The 17,871-nt window shown below is 45.4% G+C and overlaps 1 protein-coding gene across 1 annotated transcript in view; it reads left to right on the top strand.

Moving 5' to 3' along the window:
- CPNE2 (copine 2) overlaps positions 1-17,871 on the top strand; it is a 79,697-nt gene that overhangs the window by 26,292 nt on the left and 35,534 nt on the right. Inside the window, exon 3 of the mRNA XM_081922713.1 lies at positions 15,758-15,937. Coding sequence (XP_081778839.1) covers positions 15,758-15,937 — 180 coding nt within the window. The remainder of the gene's footprint in view (positions 1-15,757; positions 15,938-17,871) is intronic.

Below are 17,871 nucleotides of genomic sequence, written 5' to 3'. Positions count from 1 at the left end.
ATATTAAACATTTTCTAATGGTGGTGTGCCTCGTGATTTTTTTCATGAAACAAGTGTGCCTTTGCCCAAAAAAGGTTGAAAAACACTGGTCTAGATGACTCTTTGGGTCCCTTCCAACTCCACAGTTCTATGATTCTATGAAAATCTGTGAATCTGTGGCCCAGGAATCAGTTATTCTCTGGGCAGAAACCTCAATGGCCTCCTGCTTGCTTTGGTCATACTTTTCTGTTATCTCCTCTTTGCAGACGCCTGTTTTGATTAAATCTGCTGGCAAATTGTTCCCTTTCATAGACTTCTTAAAATGTTGTTATAGCTTTATCATGAAGTCCAAAGATCAAGCAGTTAACCCAAGGAGCAACGGTCAGCAATCACTCTGCAGGGATTCATAGAATCATAGAATCATAGAGTTGGAAGAGACCACAAGGGCCATCGAGTCCAACCCCCTGCCAAGCAGGAAACGCCATCAGAGCACTCCTGACATATGGTTGTCAAGCCTCTGCTTAAAGACCTCCAAAGAAGGAGACTCCACCACACTCCTTGGCAGCAAATTCCACTGTCGAACAGCTCTTACTGTCTGGAAGTTCTTCCTAATGTTTAGGTGGAATCTTCTTTCTTGTAGTTTGGATCCATTGCTCCATGTCCGCTTCTCTGGAGCAGCAGAAAACAACCTTCTCCCTCCTCTATGTGACATCCTTTTAAATATTTGAACATGGCTATCATATCACCCCTTAACCTCCTCTTCTCCAGGCTAAACATGCCCAGCTCCCTTAGCCGTTCCTCATAAGGCATCGTTTCCAGGCCTTTGACCATTTTGGTTGACTTCCTCTGGACACGTTCCAGTTTGTCAGTGTCCTTCTTGAACTGTGGTGCCCAGAACTGGACACAGTACTCCAGGTGAGGTCTGACCAGAGCAGAATACAGTGGCACTATTACTTCCCTTGATCTAGATGCTATACTCCTATTGATGCAGCCCAGAATTGCATTGGCTTTTTTAGCTGCCGCGTCACACTGTTGGCTCATGTCAAGTTTGTGGTCAACCAAGACTCCTAGATCCTTTTCACATGTACTGCTCTCAAGTCAGGTGTCACCCATCTTGTATTTGTGCCTCTCATTTTTTTTGCCCAAGTGCAATACTTTACATTTCTCCCTGTTAAAATTCATCTTGTTTGTTTTGGCCCAGTTTTCTAATCTGTCAAGGTCGTTTCGAAGTGTGATCCTGTCCTCTGGGGTGTTAGCCACCCCTCCCAATTTGGTGTCATCTGCAAATTTGATCAGGATGCCCTTGAGTCCATCATCCAAGTCATTGATAAAGATGTTGAATAAGACCGGGCCCAAGACAGAACCCCGTGGCACCCCACTAGTCACTCTTCTCCAGGATGAAGAGGAACCATTGATGAGCACCCTTTGGGTTCGGTCAGTCAGCCAGTTACAAATCCACTGAGTGGTAGCATAGTCAAGACCGCATTTTACCAGCTTCTTTACAAGAATATCATGGGGCACCTTGTCAAATGCCTTGCTGAAATCAAGGTAGGCTACATCCACTGCATTCCCTTCATCTTCCAGGCTTGTAATTCTGTCAAAAAACGAGATCAGGTTAGTCTGACATGACTTATTTTTCAGAAATCCATGCTGACTATTGGTGATCACAGCATTCCTTTCTAGGTGCTCACAGACTGTTTGCTTAATTATCTGCTCCAGAATCTTCCCTGGTATTGATGTCAGACTGACTGGGCGGTAATTATTTGGGTCCTCTCTTTTCCCCTTTTTGAAAAGAGGGACAACATTTGCCCTCCTCCAGTCTGCCGGGGCTTTGCCTGTTCTCCAGGAATTCTCAAAGATGACTCCCAGTGGTTCTGAGATCACATCTGCCAGTTCTTTTAATACTCTTGGATGCAGTTCATCTGGCCCTGGAGACTTGAATACATCTAAACTAGCCAAGTATTCTTGTACAATCTCCTTAGTTATTCTGGGCTGTGTTTCCTCTGCTGGATCATTTGCTCCAAATTCTTCAGGTCGGGCATTGTTTTCTTTATCGGAGAAGACTGAGGCAAAGAAGGCATTGAGGAGTTCAGCCCTTTCTGTGTCCCCTGTTTGCATTTCACCATCTTCTCCTCTGAGTGACCCACTGTTTCTTTGTTCTTCCTTTTGCTACGAACATACCCATAAAAGCCTTTTTTGTTGCTTTTAACCTCTCTAGCAAGCCTGAGTTCATTCTGTGCTTTAGCTTTTCTGACTTTGTGTCTACACGTGCTGGCTATTTGTTTGAATTCCTCTTTGGTGGTTTCCCCCCTTTTCCATTTTTTGTACGCATCCCTTTTTAATCTTAACTCAGTTAAAAGTTCTTTAGATAGCCACCCTGGCTTCTTTGGGCACCTTCCATGTTTCCGTCTCATTGGTATTGCCTGAAGTTGTGCTTTTACTATCTCCCTCTTAACAAACTCCCAGCCACCATGAACTCCCTTTCCTTTTAGTATTACCGTCCATGGGATCTCACCCAGCACTTCCTAAGTTTTATGAAGTCGGCTTTCTTAAAGTCAAGGAATTAAGTACTAGTATGCTTGGCTGCTCCTTTCCGCTGTATAGTAAACTTCAGAAGAGCATGATCACTCACGCCTAATGATCCTTCCACTTCTACCCCACTAACCAGGTCATCAACATTGGTTAGGACCAGATCTAAAATGGCTGTTCCTCTTGTTGCTTCTCCCACTTTCTGGACAATGAAGTTGTCTGCAAGGCCAGTGAGGAATCTGTTTGACCTTATGCTCTTGGCTGAGTTTGATATCCAACAAATATCCGGGTAATTGAAGTCCCCCATTACTACTATCTCCCTTCCTTTTGCATGTTTAGCCATCTGTTCCAGGAAGGCATCATCTATGTCCTCCGTTTGGCTTGGGGATTTATAGTAAACTCCCACAATGAGGTCACTGTTATTCTTCTCTCCCTTAATTTTGACCCAAATGCTCTCACTTTGGCTTTGAGGTTCTAAATCTTGGATCTCTTCACAGGTATACACATCCCTGGCATATAACGCCACTCCTCCTCCTTTCTTGTCTGGTCTGTTTCTCTGAAATAGATTGTATCCCTCCATTATTACATTCCAATCGTGGGACTTATCCCACCAGGTTTCAGTGATGCCTATTATGTCATATTTAGTTTGCTGTACCAAGAGCTCAAGCTCATCTTGTTTATTTCCCATGCTTTGCGCATTAGTGTACAGACATTGAAGTCCATTAATCATTCCCCCGTGTCTCTTATTTAAGGATTTTTTCCTCCCACCACTAGGTCTGCATGCTGTTTGCTCCATTTGGTCTATGACATTTGGATGATGATGATGATGATCATCATCATCATCATCATCCTTGTTGTCTGTTCCGCTTATTGGCAGTAGATTGTCCGCCACCCTCTTCTTGACTTGTGCCAACTTCCCACAAGGTCCTCCAAAAGGAGGAGGCTGCGGGCAGACTGGCCAACAAGCCTGCGCATGAACCCTGCTGCCTCCATCTCCATCCCCGGACAACCACTAGGTTCTAACCAGTGTCAGTCCTCCTCAGAGCAGACCCATGGGAAATAATCATTCTAATCAGCCTACTCTGAGTATTTCTTGGATACAACCCATTAAGTCCAGAGTCTAAAACCACCCAACTGCCCCACTGTTAAGCAAGGTTTTCTATAGCAGTTGTTCACTCTCCAAACAGATACTACTGTTGGCTTTCTTTGACAAGAAAACCGTATGCTGTGAGAAATGGAGTACGGACACACACACACACACACTGACTTAAAAGATGGTTCCTCTCTTCTGCGCTAATATATTCAGAGAGAAGACACATCGTACTGCCCAGCAGCTGGGATTTGCATGCTCTTGGGTTTATTTTGTGAATAACATTTTTTGCCCATAAGGAAGAATCAGCCCTGGTTTCTCAAAGCGGACGGCGTTGTTGCTTTGGACGATATGGGGGGAGGTGGAAGGGTAACAACTCTGTTGTGATGAGAGGCAGATGGACACAGGAAAACAGCTGTGTTGTAGAACTGCTCAAGGAAGGAATTGGAAGCTTGTTTACACAGCTTTGTTTACATGGTCAGAAGCTGCCAGAAGGCTCTGCTCTTTCCCCTTGTAGTCTGCACTGGAGTCATTTACTCTGCAATCACTCCTTCTGCCAAAATGGTATCTGCCCTTTGGATGAAACAGTGTGGTAAGACAAAAGCAAATCCACTGAGATGTTCGTGTGTATGCATTTACATGCATGCAAAACCAGATTGATCAACCCCTATGGAAGGGAACATAACTTACATTTTGGCTGTGTACACATCATACATTTAAAGTACATGCCCCCCCCACAAGAATAATGGGAACTGTAGTTTGCTAAGGGTGCTGGGAATTGTAGCTCTGTGAAAGGCTAAACTACAGTTCCCAGGATTTTATTTTGGGATGGGGAGGGGTGTTGTGTGCTTTGCATATATGGTGTTTTACGCAGCATGTTGAAGCGGTGAACTCTGAAGAATGGCAACTCTGCCGACCTAGTCTGAGCAAATTTTGAGAAGGCAAAAGGGGGAGATAGTGAATTTACCAAGAACCAGAAAATACAGTGCCTGTTTGGTGAAGGAGCAGATAGTACTGTAACTAGTTAACTGATGTCAGTTTGCTATGTTCATGCTTGATGCAACCAAGCGGATTGTCTGGAGTTGAAGGGGGAGCCAAATACAGTATATTTGTGGTTCCATGTTTATTTTCAGCTGCAGGGGACAGCTTGGTACAATTTCATGGTGAAGACTTTAGGTGCAGAAGGTTCCAGGTTCAGTCTGCAACATCTCCAGGTGGGCTGGAAAAAGACCCCGGAGAGCCATTCCTGCCAGTCACTGTAGACATACTGAGCTGGCTGGCGCAGTGATTTGACTTGGTATAAAGCAGCTTCCTATGTTATTATGTTCTTCCAATGAACAGTATTGCGAGGCTCAGGCTGCAGGGCAGGGAGGAAGGCAGATGGGAGTAAGAGAAGGGTTGGGGCAACTGATTTTGGCGCTAAGGAAACAGGGATGGCAAACCATGCTTAGTAACATAGGCAGTTTCAGGGCTGGGACTGACGGGAGTTATAGTTCAAAATGTCTGGAGGGGACCAGGCTGGTGAAGGTTGGTGTAATAAGAAGTTTGTTCCTGAATGAGAAAGATTCCCTTTCCTCCTTTTTGTATGATGAAGTGCCATTTTTCACTGTCCTGTTGCTCCGAGCTCCTTTTCTGTTCAGGGTTTTCATCAGAACTGAAATGTATGTGTTTCTTTCTCTCCCTCCCTCTCTCTCTGTAATGCCAACTTTTCAGATGTGTGGTTTTTATTTCGCCTGGGCTATTTTTGGACTGTTGCTTCAGAAAAACATGCAGTGAGGAATGTGAGAGAGAAGAGTCTTCAATGGGCAGTCTGTGAGACACACAGGCTGTTGCTTGCTGCTTCGATTCTGAAGGGAGGTCAGAGGATTGTCTGAGCTGGCAGCGGGTGTGGAAAAGGGGGAGAGGGCATGTTTTCAGCCTTCCCACCAGAACCTGGGCAGCCTCCAGAAAGATGTGAAACAAAGAACAGACACTGACCCCTCCTGAATGTAAAAGTCTCCAGTGGCAAAGGCTTGCTGGCACCAAGAAATCAAAATTGAGGCTGCATTTTTAAGTGTCGCTTGAAAAGTCTCCTTTCATCGGTCAGATAATAGTGGTTTGGGGGCAGATTCTGGCCCACTAGGGAACAAGAGGGAGGTAACAGCTTGCTGAGTGGGGACCCCCAAGGTTTCTGAAAGTACAAAAAACATCTACCTGCTACAAAGCCCTCATAGGGATGACTGTGCTCAGTAGCAGTGGAAAGCTGGGCGTCAGCTGGAAAACAAAAATAGAAAACTGAGATGGGGTGTGGAATGGAGTTTCTGAGGTGCACTGAGCAGAAACACTTCTGTTAGGAGATGGGAATATATTGCAAAACTCTGTCGCAGGTCCCACTTGTTTGTGATCTGCAAGGAAAATATCACAACTTTTCACTCTCTCTGTTTTCCACATTCCTTTGCATGCCATACCATGGATGGTTCTATGAATCTATAAAGAAGGCAGTAAAAATGTTGTTAGGCAATAATTTCCTATTACTTATTTGCAGATGTATGTAAAGCAGCCTTTTATGGGGCAGGACACACAAATGTGTGTGGATAAAAATGAGTTGTGGGTTTGTTTGTTTTTTGCAGTTTGCTAGCTTTTCTTTTTATATAATGAAACATCAAACATTAAAAACTTCCCTCAACAGGGCTGCCTTCGGATGTCTTCAAAAAGTCAGATAGTTGTTTATTTCCTTGACCTCTGATGGGAGGGCATTCTACAGGGCGGGTGCCCCTACCAAGAAGGCCCTCTGCCTGGTTCCCTGTAACCTCACTTTTCGCAGGGAGGGAATCGCCAGAAGGCCCTCGGTGCTGGACCTCAGTGTCTGGGCTGAACAATGTGGTTGGAGACACTCCTTCAGGTATAATGGGCTGAGGTCATTCAGGGCTTTAAAGGTCAGGACCAACACTTTGTATTGTGCTTCGAAATGTACTGAGAACCAATGTAGATCTTTCAGGACCAGTGTTATATGGTCTCAGCAGCCACTTCCATCCATCGTGGTCAGCCACCATTTTTATTTACTCAAGATGCATGGCCCTGAATATAACAAACATTGTTCCTTGACCTTCTTTGGAGCACTTTGTGACATATTTGGATCTGCAGTGCCAGCCTTTTTGTGGGTAATGACTAAAAGCTGGAACAAGAAGCAATTAACTCTGTAGCTATGCAAAGGATGTTCAATGAATTCCCTCTAGTTAATCAGTGTTGGTGTGTACAAATTAACTAGACAATTTTCAAAAAGATTAAAAAGATCTGCTGAAATCTGCAGTTTCCCTTCAATCTCTGGAGGGCGGGGGGGTCCCATGGAAAATGAGCTCGGATCCTGGATTTGAATCAGACCGAAGCTAAGAAATCACATCTTAGATGGGTGAATCATTCCCAGCCATACAGTCAAATGGACTTATTTGTACAGCCTGCAGTTAAATGGGGTTAGTAGTACAGCTGCCCGTTGTGATTTAGCAGAAACGTAGGTATAAATGCAACTAAAATATAAAATAAATTTACAAATGAAACAAAAAATAAAGTGTGAAGCTGCAGCATACAGTGCCACAGTGAAACATATCATTCAGTGCAGAGAGAAACCACAATCTACAATCAATTCGGAGTTTCAAGGTTGTGCTATGTAATTACTACTAATACGTAGCTGATTATTTGATTGCCATCCTCCCAAAAGATCGTGTAGGAAGCTGTTTTGAGAAGATAATATTCCTTTTCTGCTCTCTCTCCCCCCCTACACCCCCGACAGCTGGTCCACAGTAACTCGCTGTTCCATTTCCCTTCCAACCTCCCCTTGTATTTTTAGCAAAATTACCATATTGTTGATGTGCATTTCCAAACATTTCTTCCATTTTTAAAAATACATTTCAGCAGAGCTTCTTTCCCTTTTCCCCTCTCCCACCCCGCTCACCATTTTTGACTCTCTCCCAACACACATGTTGCGTACCTATTTCTAGCTTTCAAATGTTCACAGGTTTTGTTAATATCCTTTTCCTGTTTCACTCTGGCATCTATGAGCATTGGCAGGGTGGAATGGTGGTGTGCCTAAACGAAACACGAGGAGTGATGGCGGACAGTAATTTAGATACCTCTAAAAGGAGATTCAGAAAAATTTATGGTAAAGAAATCTATCAATGGATACTAGTAATGATAGCCATATTATGAAGCTTAGGGTTTTGCAGGAGAGCGCCTACTCTGTGGCAGCCCCAGAATTGTGGAATCCCTTCCCTTCACCTTCATGATACAGCTTTGCTGAAGTTGCACCTTTTAAGACCCTGGCCGTTTGAAACTTGTATGTTCATTTATTATTTTATTTATTACATTTACATACCACCCTCCATCCATAGATCTCAGGCCAGCTGACAACATAAAATTACAATATAAAAAACGCAGAATACAGAATAAAAATAAGAACAAAAACAAAGCCCTCCCAGTTGAGAGAGATTTTAGGAGTTACTGTGTTCTTGTGGTTGTACAGTGGTACCTCTGGTTACGTACTTAATTTGTTCCGGAGGTCCGTTCTTAACCTGAAACTGTTCTTAACCTAAAGCACCACTTTAGCTAATGGGGCCTCCTGCTGCCACCGCCACGTGATTTCTGTTCTTATCCTGAAGCAAAGTTCTTAACCCGAGGTACTATTTCTGGGTTAGCGGAGTCTGTAACCTGAAGCGTCTGTAACCTGAAGCATATGTAACCCGAGGTACCACTATCTGAAGAAGTGTGCATGCACACAAAAGCTCATACCAAGAACTAACTTAGTTGGTCTTTAAGGTGCTACTGGAAGAATTTTGTTTTGTTTTGACTATGGCAGACCAACACGGCTACCTATCTGTAACCCGAGTTACCACTGTAGTTTGCTTTGTAATGTTTTTATTGTTGCATTTTAAATTGTTGTGACAATTTAACCCTGATGATGAAAGGCGAGGGAGGAGAGCAGCAACAACATAAAAAGCTTGCTGAATCAGACCAATGGCTCATCTGGCCTAGCACCTGTCCCCACAGTGGCCAACCAAATGCCCATTATGGGAAGCCGGCAAGCAGGATTCAAGTTTAAGAGCACCTCCACTCCTGCGATTCCTAGCAGCTGGTATTCAGAGGCATACTGCCTCCAACCAGGGAGGTAGAACATAGCCATTGTGGATAGCCTTATCCTCCATGAAAAGGCAGGTAAAAAGTGGTAATTTTAATAATAATAAATTTTATTTATACCCCACCCTCCCCGGCCAGAGCCGGGCTCAGGGCTGCTAACACCAGTACAATTACAGTAAAAACATAATAGGTGGGGGGGAACCAATTTAAAATTCAGGTTAAAAAGCAATTTAAAATGCCGCCTCATTTTAAAAGTAGCCCATAGATCAAAACCATAAGGGGAGGGAAACATAAGGGTCAAACCAAAGGCCAGGCGGAACAACTCTGTCTTGCAGGCCCTGTGGAAAGATGTCAAGTCCCGCAGGGCCCTAGTCTCTTGCGACAGAGCTTTCCACCTACTCGGGGCCAGTACTGGAAAGCCCTGGGCCTAGTTGATAAATAAATAGAAGCATCCCCACTTGTGTGTGATCGACACGTGTGCGACCATGTATATGTGCAGCACCAGGAAATAAGTAAATCATTGAATTCATACCCACAATTGGAGGGAGAATGGTGGAGAGTCCTTGTGGCTTGCAAGGAAACCCTCCCCGGAACCCAAAGAGGACTTCAGTGAGGGCAGAGAAGAGACTGGAGGTGCAGCGGGGCTTTGTTTAGGCTGCTCAGCCTCCCTGGCCAACAGCTGGTATGTGGGGTAGCACAGCCAACACTTTTCTGCCCACCCTGCAGCCTCCTGTCAGCCCCAGAGCTTCAACACTAGTTGTGTATATTTTTGGTACAGTATTTTTTATTTTTGGAGAGGAATATTTTGAGAGAGTATGGTAGAGAGGGCATTTATGTGATTTTCACTTTTGCGGCGCCAGAACGTAACCCCCCCCCCCACATACCTTAACTGGGAAGTCGCTTGCAGTCCAGAACAGGTTGGCAAATGCTGATATAAACCCTGATCATCAGAGTTTATTGTGTGTGAACAAATTAGTTTAATCTACAATTTTTTTCATGTGGAACAATTTTTTATTATTCTTATTAGTTGTTGTAGTTGCAGCAGCAGTGATTAATCACCTTTCTGCCCAACTAGTGATACAAAATATAAAATATATACAATATTAAAAACCACAATATGGATAAAAACAATGGTTGAAGCAGAACAAAGCTGTAACCGGGGGGAAGCGGAATAAAATTTAAAGCCCATCAAAAATCCGGCAGAGATTTTACTAATGGCGTGCCAAAATGTTCCGCTGTGTTTTCATCGAGCATTGCACATTGATTGATGAGAAAAGGAACTGCATCTGAAATAGGAGAGAAATGTTTACTGGAAAGAAAAATAGACATAAGAACATATGAAGAACCTGCTGGATTAGGCCAAAGGGAGCTCATCTAATCCAGCATTCTGTTCTCACAAGGACCAAACAAATGCTCCAATGGGAAACCAGCAAGTAGGATTTGAGCGTGAGAGCAACTCTCCCCTCCTGTGGTTTCCAGCAACTGGTATTCAGAATCATTGTTGCCTCCAACTGCGGAGGCACAAAGCCCAGCTATCGTGGCTAGTAGCCATCGATAGCCCTCTCCTCCATGAATTGGTCTAATCCTCTTTTTAAGCCATCTGGGTTGGTGTTTCTCACTACCTCCTGTGAGAGTGAGTTTCATAGTAAAACCATGCACTGCGTCCTCTGCAACCTGACAGCAGTGGAGTTGGCTCAAAACCTCACACCCTCCGAAACACTCAAGGAATTCTCAGGTGCCCTGACAAATAGACAAGGAAAATGGAAGACCCTTTCGTAGGGGAAGCAAACTTCCACGAAACCATACTGGTTTTCAGAGCCATCTTTTCCATAGGGCTTAGTGGGGCGTCGCACCAGGGCGCCGGCCTCTCAGGGGCATCCCAGCAAGTGGGGGAGCTGCGTGGCTTTGACGGTGGCCTCCCCTTTCCCTGCATGCCCGTCAGCTGTGCCCCGCCAACTTTAAGGCTGGCGGGCATGCAGCTTCCCTCCCAAGCCTCCTCGGGAGGAGAGTGATCCCCGCGGAGGCTTGGGAGGGAAGCTGCACGCCTGCCAGCCATATGGTTGGCAGGGCACGACTTCCATCCTTAGCCTCTGTGGGGATCTCTCTCCTCCCAAGAAGGCTTGGGAGGAGCGCAACTTCACTCCCAAGCCTCTGTGGGGATTGCTGCCTCACAGCGGCATGGGGGAGAGTTGCGCCCCCTCCCCATGGCTGGCAGTGTGCAGCTATGGCCACTCCAACACTATCTGTGGTAATTTGGGGGTAATTTGCACCCCGGCGCCACATCTGCTAAAAACGGCCCTGCTAGTTTTATTCCTTCTAAGGCTTGGTAAAGATAGGGCCAACTGACCTCCTTAGCAAGGAAGGCCCACAATTGAGACTCCTGTGAGGAGGTTTCTAGGTGAGGAAGGGCGCCTGAGGTGACTGTGGCGGTTTGGTGAAAGGGCAGCCTCCTTGCCCCAAACCCCTTTCCGAGTTTCTGTTCTGACAGTCCCAGCATTGTTTTGCTGCTGAAGGCAAACCGATAGGTACAGAAGGGAAATTGTAGAGGAGGGGAGTTCTTCTTCCGGGAGGCGAGGTATGCATTTAAGGGCTTGCATTTTCTCTCTCAGGAGTATAATTTTGCGGGAATGTGTTGCCAGGACAGCAGGCACCTCACGCCCGCCTGATTTCCATAATCCCTAACAGAAGCCCCTTTCAGAGTTAAGGAGGCATTAGCACATAAATGCTCCATTTGAGGTCGAGTGAGCCTCAGAAGTGTCAGCGTTTTCCAGGGCCTGTGGCCAAGAAAAGCGTGTCAGGGCTGGAGCCGGGCCCTGCGCACGTGAGGGCCCTGGGTTTCGGCTCCAAAGGCAGCGCCTTTAATCTGAGAAACATTGCAGGACATGCTGTGCGCCCCTTGGCAGTGAATTCTCCCAAGACAACTTGTCTCTCTTCAGGTGGCTTTTAACGCTTGATACAATCACTCCTGCAATTTTGAGTGATTTTAAAGAGCTTTATCTTTGGATAATTGGAGCTGTGTGGAAACAGGGCCTTTCTGCGTCATTTTTTCCCTCGGAGCTTTTTCTCTGTCTTTTCCCCTCCTCCTTTTCCATGTAATTCAACAACAAGGCATGGAATCCAGGCTTAATTTGTAATTAGAAAGGCGTTGGGAAGGTGTGTTCCTCGTTGAGAGCTGTGCTCTTGGACCAAAAAGCACGGTGACTTAGGAGCAAAACCTCCCCCAGTGGTGGTATAGTGGTTAGAGTGTTAGACTTGGACCTGGGAGACCAGGGTTCAAATCTCCACTGGGCCATGGAGCTCCCAGGTGACCTTGAGCCATTCATTCACTCTCAGCCTAACCTACCTCACAGAGTTGTTATGAGGATTAAATGGAGCAGAGGAGAACTATGTAGGCCACCTTGCGCTCCCTAGGGGAAAGGTGAGGAATAAATAAGTAAATGGGCTGATAATTCGGAGATTCTCATCATTTCCCCTATTTCCAATGTGCAGGTACTGAGTGTCATAGACATCCCCACCCAGGTACAAGAGGAAAGTATCAGCCGGTTTGAGGAAAACACCAAAGTTTGCAGAAGTAGAGGAATGTTCAGCAGTGGGGAGGGAGAGCTCAGCAACAGCCCCATGCTCAGTAGCCACTGAATTTGGACTTACTGTTGGGGCTGGGCTGGGGAGGTGGGGACAGACCAAAAACCGTAAGAGGAATGTAAGAAGCTTCCTGATATTGGGTCAGGCCATTGGGTCCATCTAGCTCAGTATTGGGGTCTCCCCCAGCCCTCCCTTGTGTCATGGCCCTGTCAAGCAAGGAAAGTCGAGAGTGAATAATCAACTCTTTATTGTCAAAAGTACACTTACAAGTTAGGAAAAGGCATGCCCCTCAGTCCTGTGTTTCTCAGCTACTCCCAGGTGTGAACCCAATGAGGCAGTTGCCGCAACAGAGAGGCCCCGTCCCCTGCTTACGTATCTCCCCAACCTGAGCTGTGCGCAGGCAGGTGAAAACTACACCTGCGTGTAACCTGTTTCCTGCTCCCACTTCAGTCCTCCTGGTCCAGGGAGACAGTGGAGCAAGATAGGTGGGGACACGAGGAGGAGGAGGTGTGGAAGCCCGTGACTCTACATCAGGCTGACCTGCCTCTCCCTCCTGCTTCACCTGTTCTTCACTCTCCAATCCTGCAGCTTCTCTTGCCTCTCACTCTCATCTCCTGGTTGTCACAGGCTCCCCCAGTTCACTGATTCCTTCTTCCAAGTCAGTCTCCAATCCCACTTCTCCCCCCACCCAGTCCCTAACTCCTCAGTGTCCAGCCAGTCCCTGGCCCCTGGAGATGCTGAAGATTGAACCTGGGACCCCCCCCCCCTTTTGGCCCTAAAGCAGGTGTACTGCTTCCGAGCTTCCCATGTTGCTTATGGGAGTGAATATATCTTCGTACTACAGTTGTAGTTCAGGAGACTGTTTGGATTCTTTGAGAGATAAAGGGAGAATAAAAAGGAGAGGGGGAATTTGGTGAAGAGGGGTGTGGGCAGGGCGTTCACTTTCTGCTTCAATGTGGCTACTGTTTTTTCAGTCAGGTTTCTGCACCCACACCCACAGATGTGGACTTTTTTGAGGGGGGTGTGGCCTGGGAGAGTTCTGGGGGCCAGATAGTGTGCCCTGCAGGGCCACATTCAGTCCTGTAGGCCTGGCACTCTACACCAATTTTGACTAGTACTGCTGGCGATCTGGAACAGGACCGGGAAGTGGCATGTGCCCTAGAGAGAGTCTTGAGGACCACATAGAGAGCTCTGCAGGGCCATATTCAACCTGCATGTCTGAGGCTCCCAACTCCCATGAAGGGTACCATTTTATGTGCACCTGCAGAGTCCTGCAGTCATCTGCCCCAGGCTTCTTGCAACTGTCTAAACTCACATTCCGATTTTCCCTCCTTCCGCATCGGCTCTGTCGTGCATTATGCCTTGAAGGCCTGCATTGGCACAGGAAGCACAGCCGAGAGAGCCAAAAACCTGCCATTCTCCTCACTTGGGCTTTTTCTAGGAATGCAGATTTCATTAAAGAGCACAGCCAATTATGTGAAAGTGAAAACTTCACTGCCGCTTCCTTCACCCCTCATAAGCCTTGCGAGTTTGAATGGGTGCCAGCGAGGCAGATGGAGTAAGTTACATTGGTACCAGTCCCTAGGAAGGAGGAAAAGAGGCCCTGCTATTGATCCCTGCAAAATATGTTGCCATTTCAACATGGCAAGATGTGGGAGGTGTGAGGGAGTCTTTGCTCCTTCTCTTGCTTCAGTTCAATTTAAAAGTGAGCATGCAAAAAAAGAGAGAGAGAGAGAGCGGAAGAATTCAGTCTCTTTACTGAAACAAAGAGAACTGATTTGTGTTGAAGCACGCATACATTGGCACCCAAAGCAGTGCTGGCACCCCCACCCCCAAAACTGGGGAGCCTTTTTCAGCTCGAGGGCCACGTTCCCCTCATGGGCAACTTTCTGGGGGCCACAGACCAGTGGAGGGTATGGCAGAAGTACATGCGCGCTCACAATCTCAATTTCATCAAGGCAAGTGAGAGTTGTTATCGTAGATCAAGGATACATCCAGCCAAGTAAAATCACCAGCAGAGGCCACAAAGCAAGGCCAGGGAAGGCTGTGTCTCAGGTGTGTGTGTGTGGCCTAAGCAGTCTCAAGGGCCTGAGATTCTTCCACTCCTGTAGTGGATTAGCTTGATGAATTCTGAGCTGAATTTTGTAATTATGGGCTCATTATTACTCTGGCTCCAAAAACCTACAAAACTGCAGCACGATGCAGTGAAACAATATGATCCCCCAAAACATGGAAGTGCACAGTAATCACTATTATTATATATTAAATTTTTATACCACCCTTTATTTGTAGATCTTAGGGCAGTTCACAACATAATGTTCGGGCTGCTGCATAAGCAGGTCAGCACTGCTGTGCTCCGAGTCTTACCTGTGATCGATGTTCTAGGTCGATAGGCCACAACGACTGAGTGGCCCCCGAATAAGGAGTCCCAGACTTCAGGCGGTGTTCTGCTGCCTACACTGGTGTAAATCCATGTAGTTCTTATTCACAGAAGTTGCTCCAGAACTGTATGGAGTGTACCTTTCATTTTTCCCATCGAGACTGGTTGATATTTTGTGGGTTGGTAGGGGGAGAGGTCTTCCCTGTGCAACATGAATTTATTCATGGAAATCCTCTGGATTTTGCATTTTAAATATCGGGCGCCTGCCTTTTTAAGTGAACTAATGTATTGCACACTTCCTGGTCTAATCAGAGAGCATAATAATACTTTGGATGTTTCAATTCTTTGAAATTTATGATACAGAACATGGGCTTAAAAATGTACCATATGCATTAAAATACACAGTTTCTGATTAAATATGTTTAGAGATGCATAAACATATTGAGTAAAATATGTACTAAATATTAAAATGCATATTTAAATATGTGTGCCATATTTTTATTTTTTTTAATTGCAGAATGGGTTGAAAACAGAATGTAGCAGTATTATGGGTAAACACATGTGAAATTGATATGGGATTGCATCTGTTAGTCATGTTATGTTAGTCATACCCAGAGAAATGGACCTATGTTGGTCATGGCCATTGATTTCAATTGGTCTCCTTGTGACTATGGCTAACATTGGACACAGCAGATTGGCTGCAAACAGATGGATACCACCATCAATATTATGACCTTTCTCAAACCATTTTTGGAATGATTTTCTTTTCTTTCTTTTTTTAGTGTAAAACTGGAGAGTAGAGGGTGGCAACATCTCAGGCTCTTGCCTGTCAGTGCTGTTCATAGGCTGCTTCTGCTGCAGCCTTGCAGAATTGCCTCTGTGTTCAGAACTCAACCATGGAGAGGAAAGATATATGTCTGGACTGAACATAGCAAGAGCACTTTCAGATTGCCCCCAACACCCTAAAAATGTTCCACCTGTCTTCACCATTATTTTTCAACAAAAACTGTACTACTGTCTAAAAGTTGATCGGCTCGTTGATCTAAACTCGTTGATCGGCTCACTTGTTCAACCTAATTCTTTATTTGTAGATCGACAGGACAGAAACAGCTGTGAACAACCTCAACCCAGCCTTTTCCAAGAAGTTTGTCATAGATTATCGCTTTGAGGAGGTTCAGAAGCTGAAATTTGCCTTGTTTGACCAAGACAAGTCAAGCATGCAGCTGTACGAACATGACTTCTTGGGAGAATTTTCCTGCACCCTGGGAACAGTGAGTGTTACTACCTGCTTAGTAGAGTCCCTAAGTTTCTGCTTCCAAAGTATTGCCGGTCATTGGCAAATTGTTGCTAGTTCTTCAGGCAGTGAAAGAGATTAGAAGGCAGGACAGCGAACAGGAGCTTAAGCAGGACCCTCCTGAATTAGATCATAGCTCTGTCCCCTTTCCCCTTGATGGAAAGCCCACATCACTGTTGCTTATTCCCATCTATTCTAGTTTACCACCATTGTATGTGAATGTTCTGTTTCACTATCAAGCCTATTCTCCATTTAATAGACCAATCATCTGTGCACTGATTTTTCTAATGCTTTAAAAAAAACTCACCTAAGCCATCCGAACATCTCGTTGCCTAAATTATGTGCTCTGTAGAGCAGTGCCAGTCTTTGTTTACTGTGTCAATATCTGAACCGCTAGGTGACCCCCCCTCCCCAAAAAGCCTCTGTAGGCATCTTCCAAACAATTCTCCAAACAGTTATGAGGTTGCCTTTCAGATATAGGCAACTTCACAAAGCAATTTACACTTAACATTACAGCAAAACATCAGGGCAGCGTTGAAACTAGGTGGTTAGACTAAAGAACTGAGAATTAGGATGGTGGGGGGAAATCGGCCCCACAGAAAGTGTGACGAATTTGTCAGCCTTGCATAACCATGGGAAGAATTGCATTTCAGGAACAAATGTCCCAAGAACCATAGAGAAGCCATTTTGGGGTGACTGTGGTTTCTTGCTCTCAGTCATCTCTTGGATCCTCTTTCTTTTCTTCTTCTTCTTTCTCTCCTCTAGATGAAGATTCTTTCCACCACCTGCTCCAGTTAAAGCTAGTGATGCAAAGGGAGACCGGCACGCACAACAGGCCCCACTTTGAGTGCAGATCCCAGCTGGCTTTCTGTGAGCCCCACTCAGCCCCTCAGTACTTAGCAGGAAGCCTGCTGGAATGTCCTCAAAGTCTTCTCCTGAGCCCAACTTTTTATCCAAAGGCACGAGCAGCCCATGATTAGCCTTGGGAAGGAGCTGCCTGAATGGAGTCTGAGAATGCCATTCTCTCTCTCTCTCTCTCTCTCTCTAATTTCACTTTTACGTCAGGCTTCTGCTAGCTTAGTTCGGCTAGACTCTTGCAATGCACCTGATGAACCCTGTGGTTAGATTGAATGGAAAGACTCCTTCTCTTTGTCACCCCCTAGCAACCTCGCTGGCCACGTAAACTTGAAAACCAAGGAGATAAATCCCTTGGTTTTAGGCATGAGGTGCATGCATGCTGAGATCAGGAACACAAGTCAGGTCCGCCTGCTGAGCCGCTCTCTGCAAATGCCCTCTCCTGTTGTGCTTCCGTCTCTTTCTCTCCTCAGCAGTGCTGAGTGTTTTCCACAGGTCCAAGGCAGGATGTGAGCAAATATGAAATGTCACCATTCAGCACGTTGTGCAAGTGCATGTTTGAACAGGGATCTTAACTCTGTCCAGTATTGGTTTTTTGGTTTTAGTTTGTTTTGGGGTGAATATTTTTTATTTCATTTTATAATATTTATAAAATGGAGAGAACAGTTATAACAACAGATGGAAATTAAAATAGGAAAAACAAACTATGAAATAGGCACGTAGAATGAGTACAGTCACACATGGGTTATAAGTCCAAGTAGAGGATATTAGCATTATCTGATTATCAGCTATCATTCCAGATCTGTCCAGGCCTGTTACAAGGGCTGCCTTGAAAATGATGGTTCTGTTGTATATGTAAAAAGGAATGCCAAATCATATAAAAAGTATCTGGAGCTTCTGGTCCTTGTCAGAATCTCAAATTATGCATCATTTTCTCCATTTTGGCTAGATTCCAGAATGAGTGGTACCAAGCGCCCAGTGTAAGGTTTGGGGCTGTTTTCCAATGAGTTTGCAATTAATGTTCCAAATGCCAAGATAATAAATGAGGCCGATTCT

This window comes from Podarcis melisellensis (assembly GCF_964234715.1).
Source record: "Podarcis melisellensis genome assembly, chromosome: 8".
In the NCBI taxonomy this organism is placed as follows: domain Eukaryota; kingdom Metazoa; phylum Chordata; class Lepidosauria; order Squamata; family Lacertidae; genus Podarcis; species Podarcis melisellensis.
This window is presented reverse-complemented; position numbering and strand designations above follow the sequence as displayed.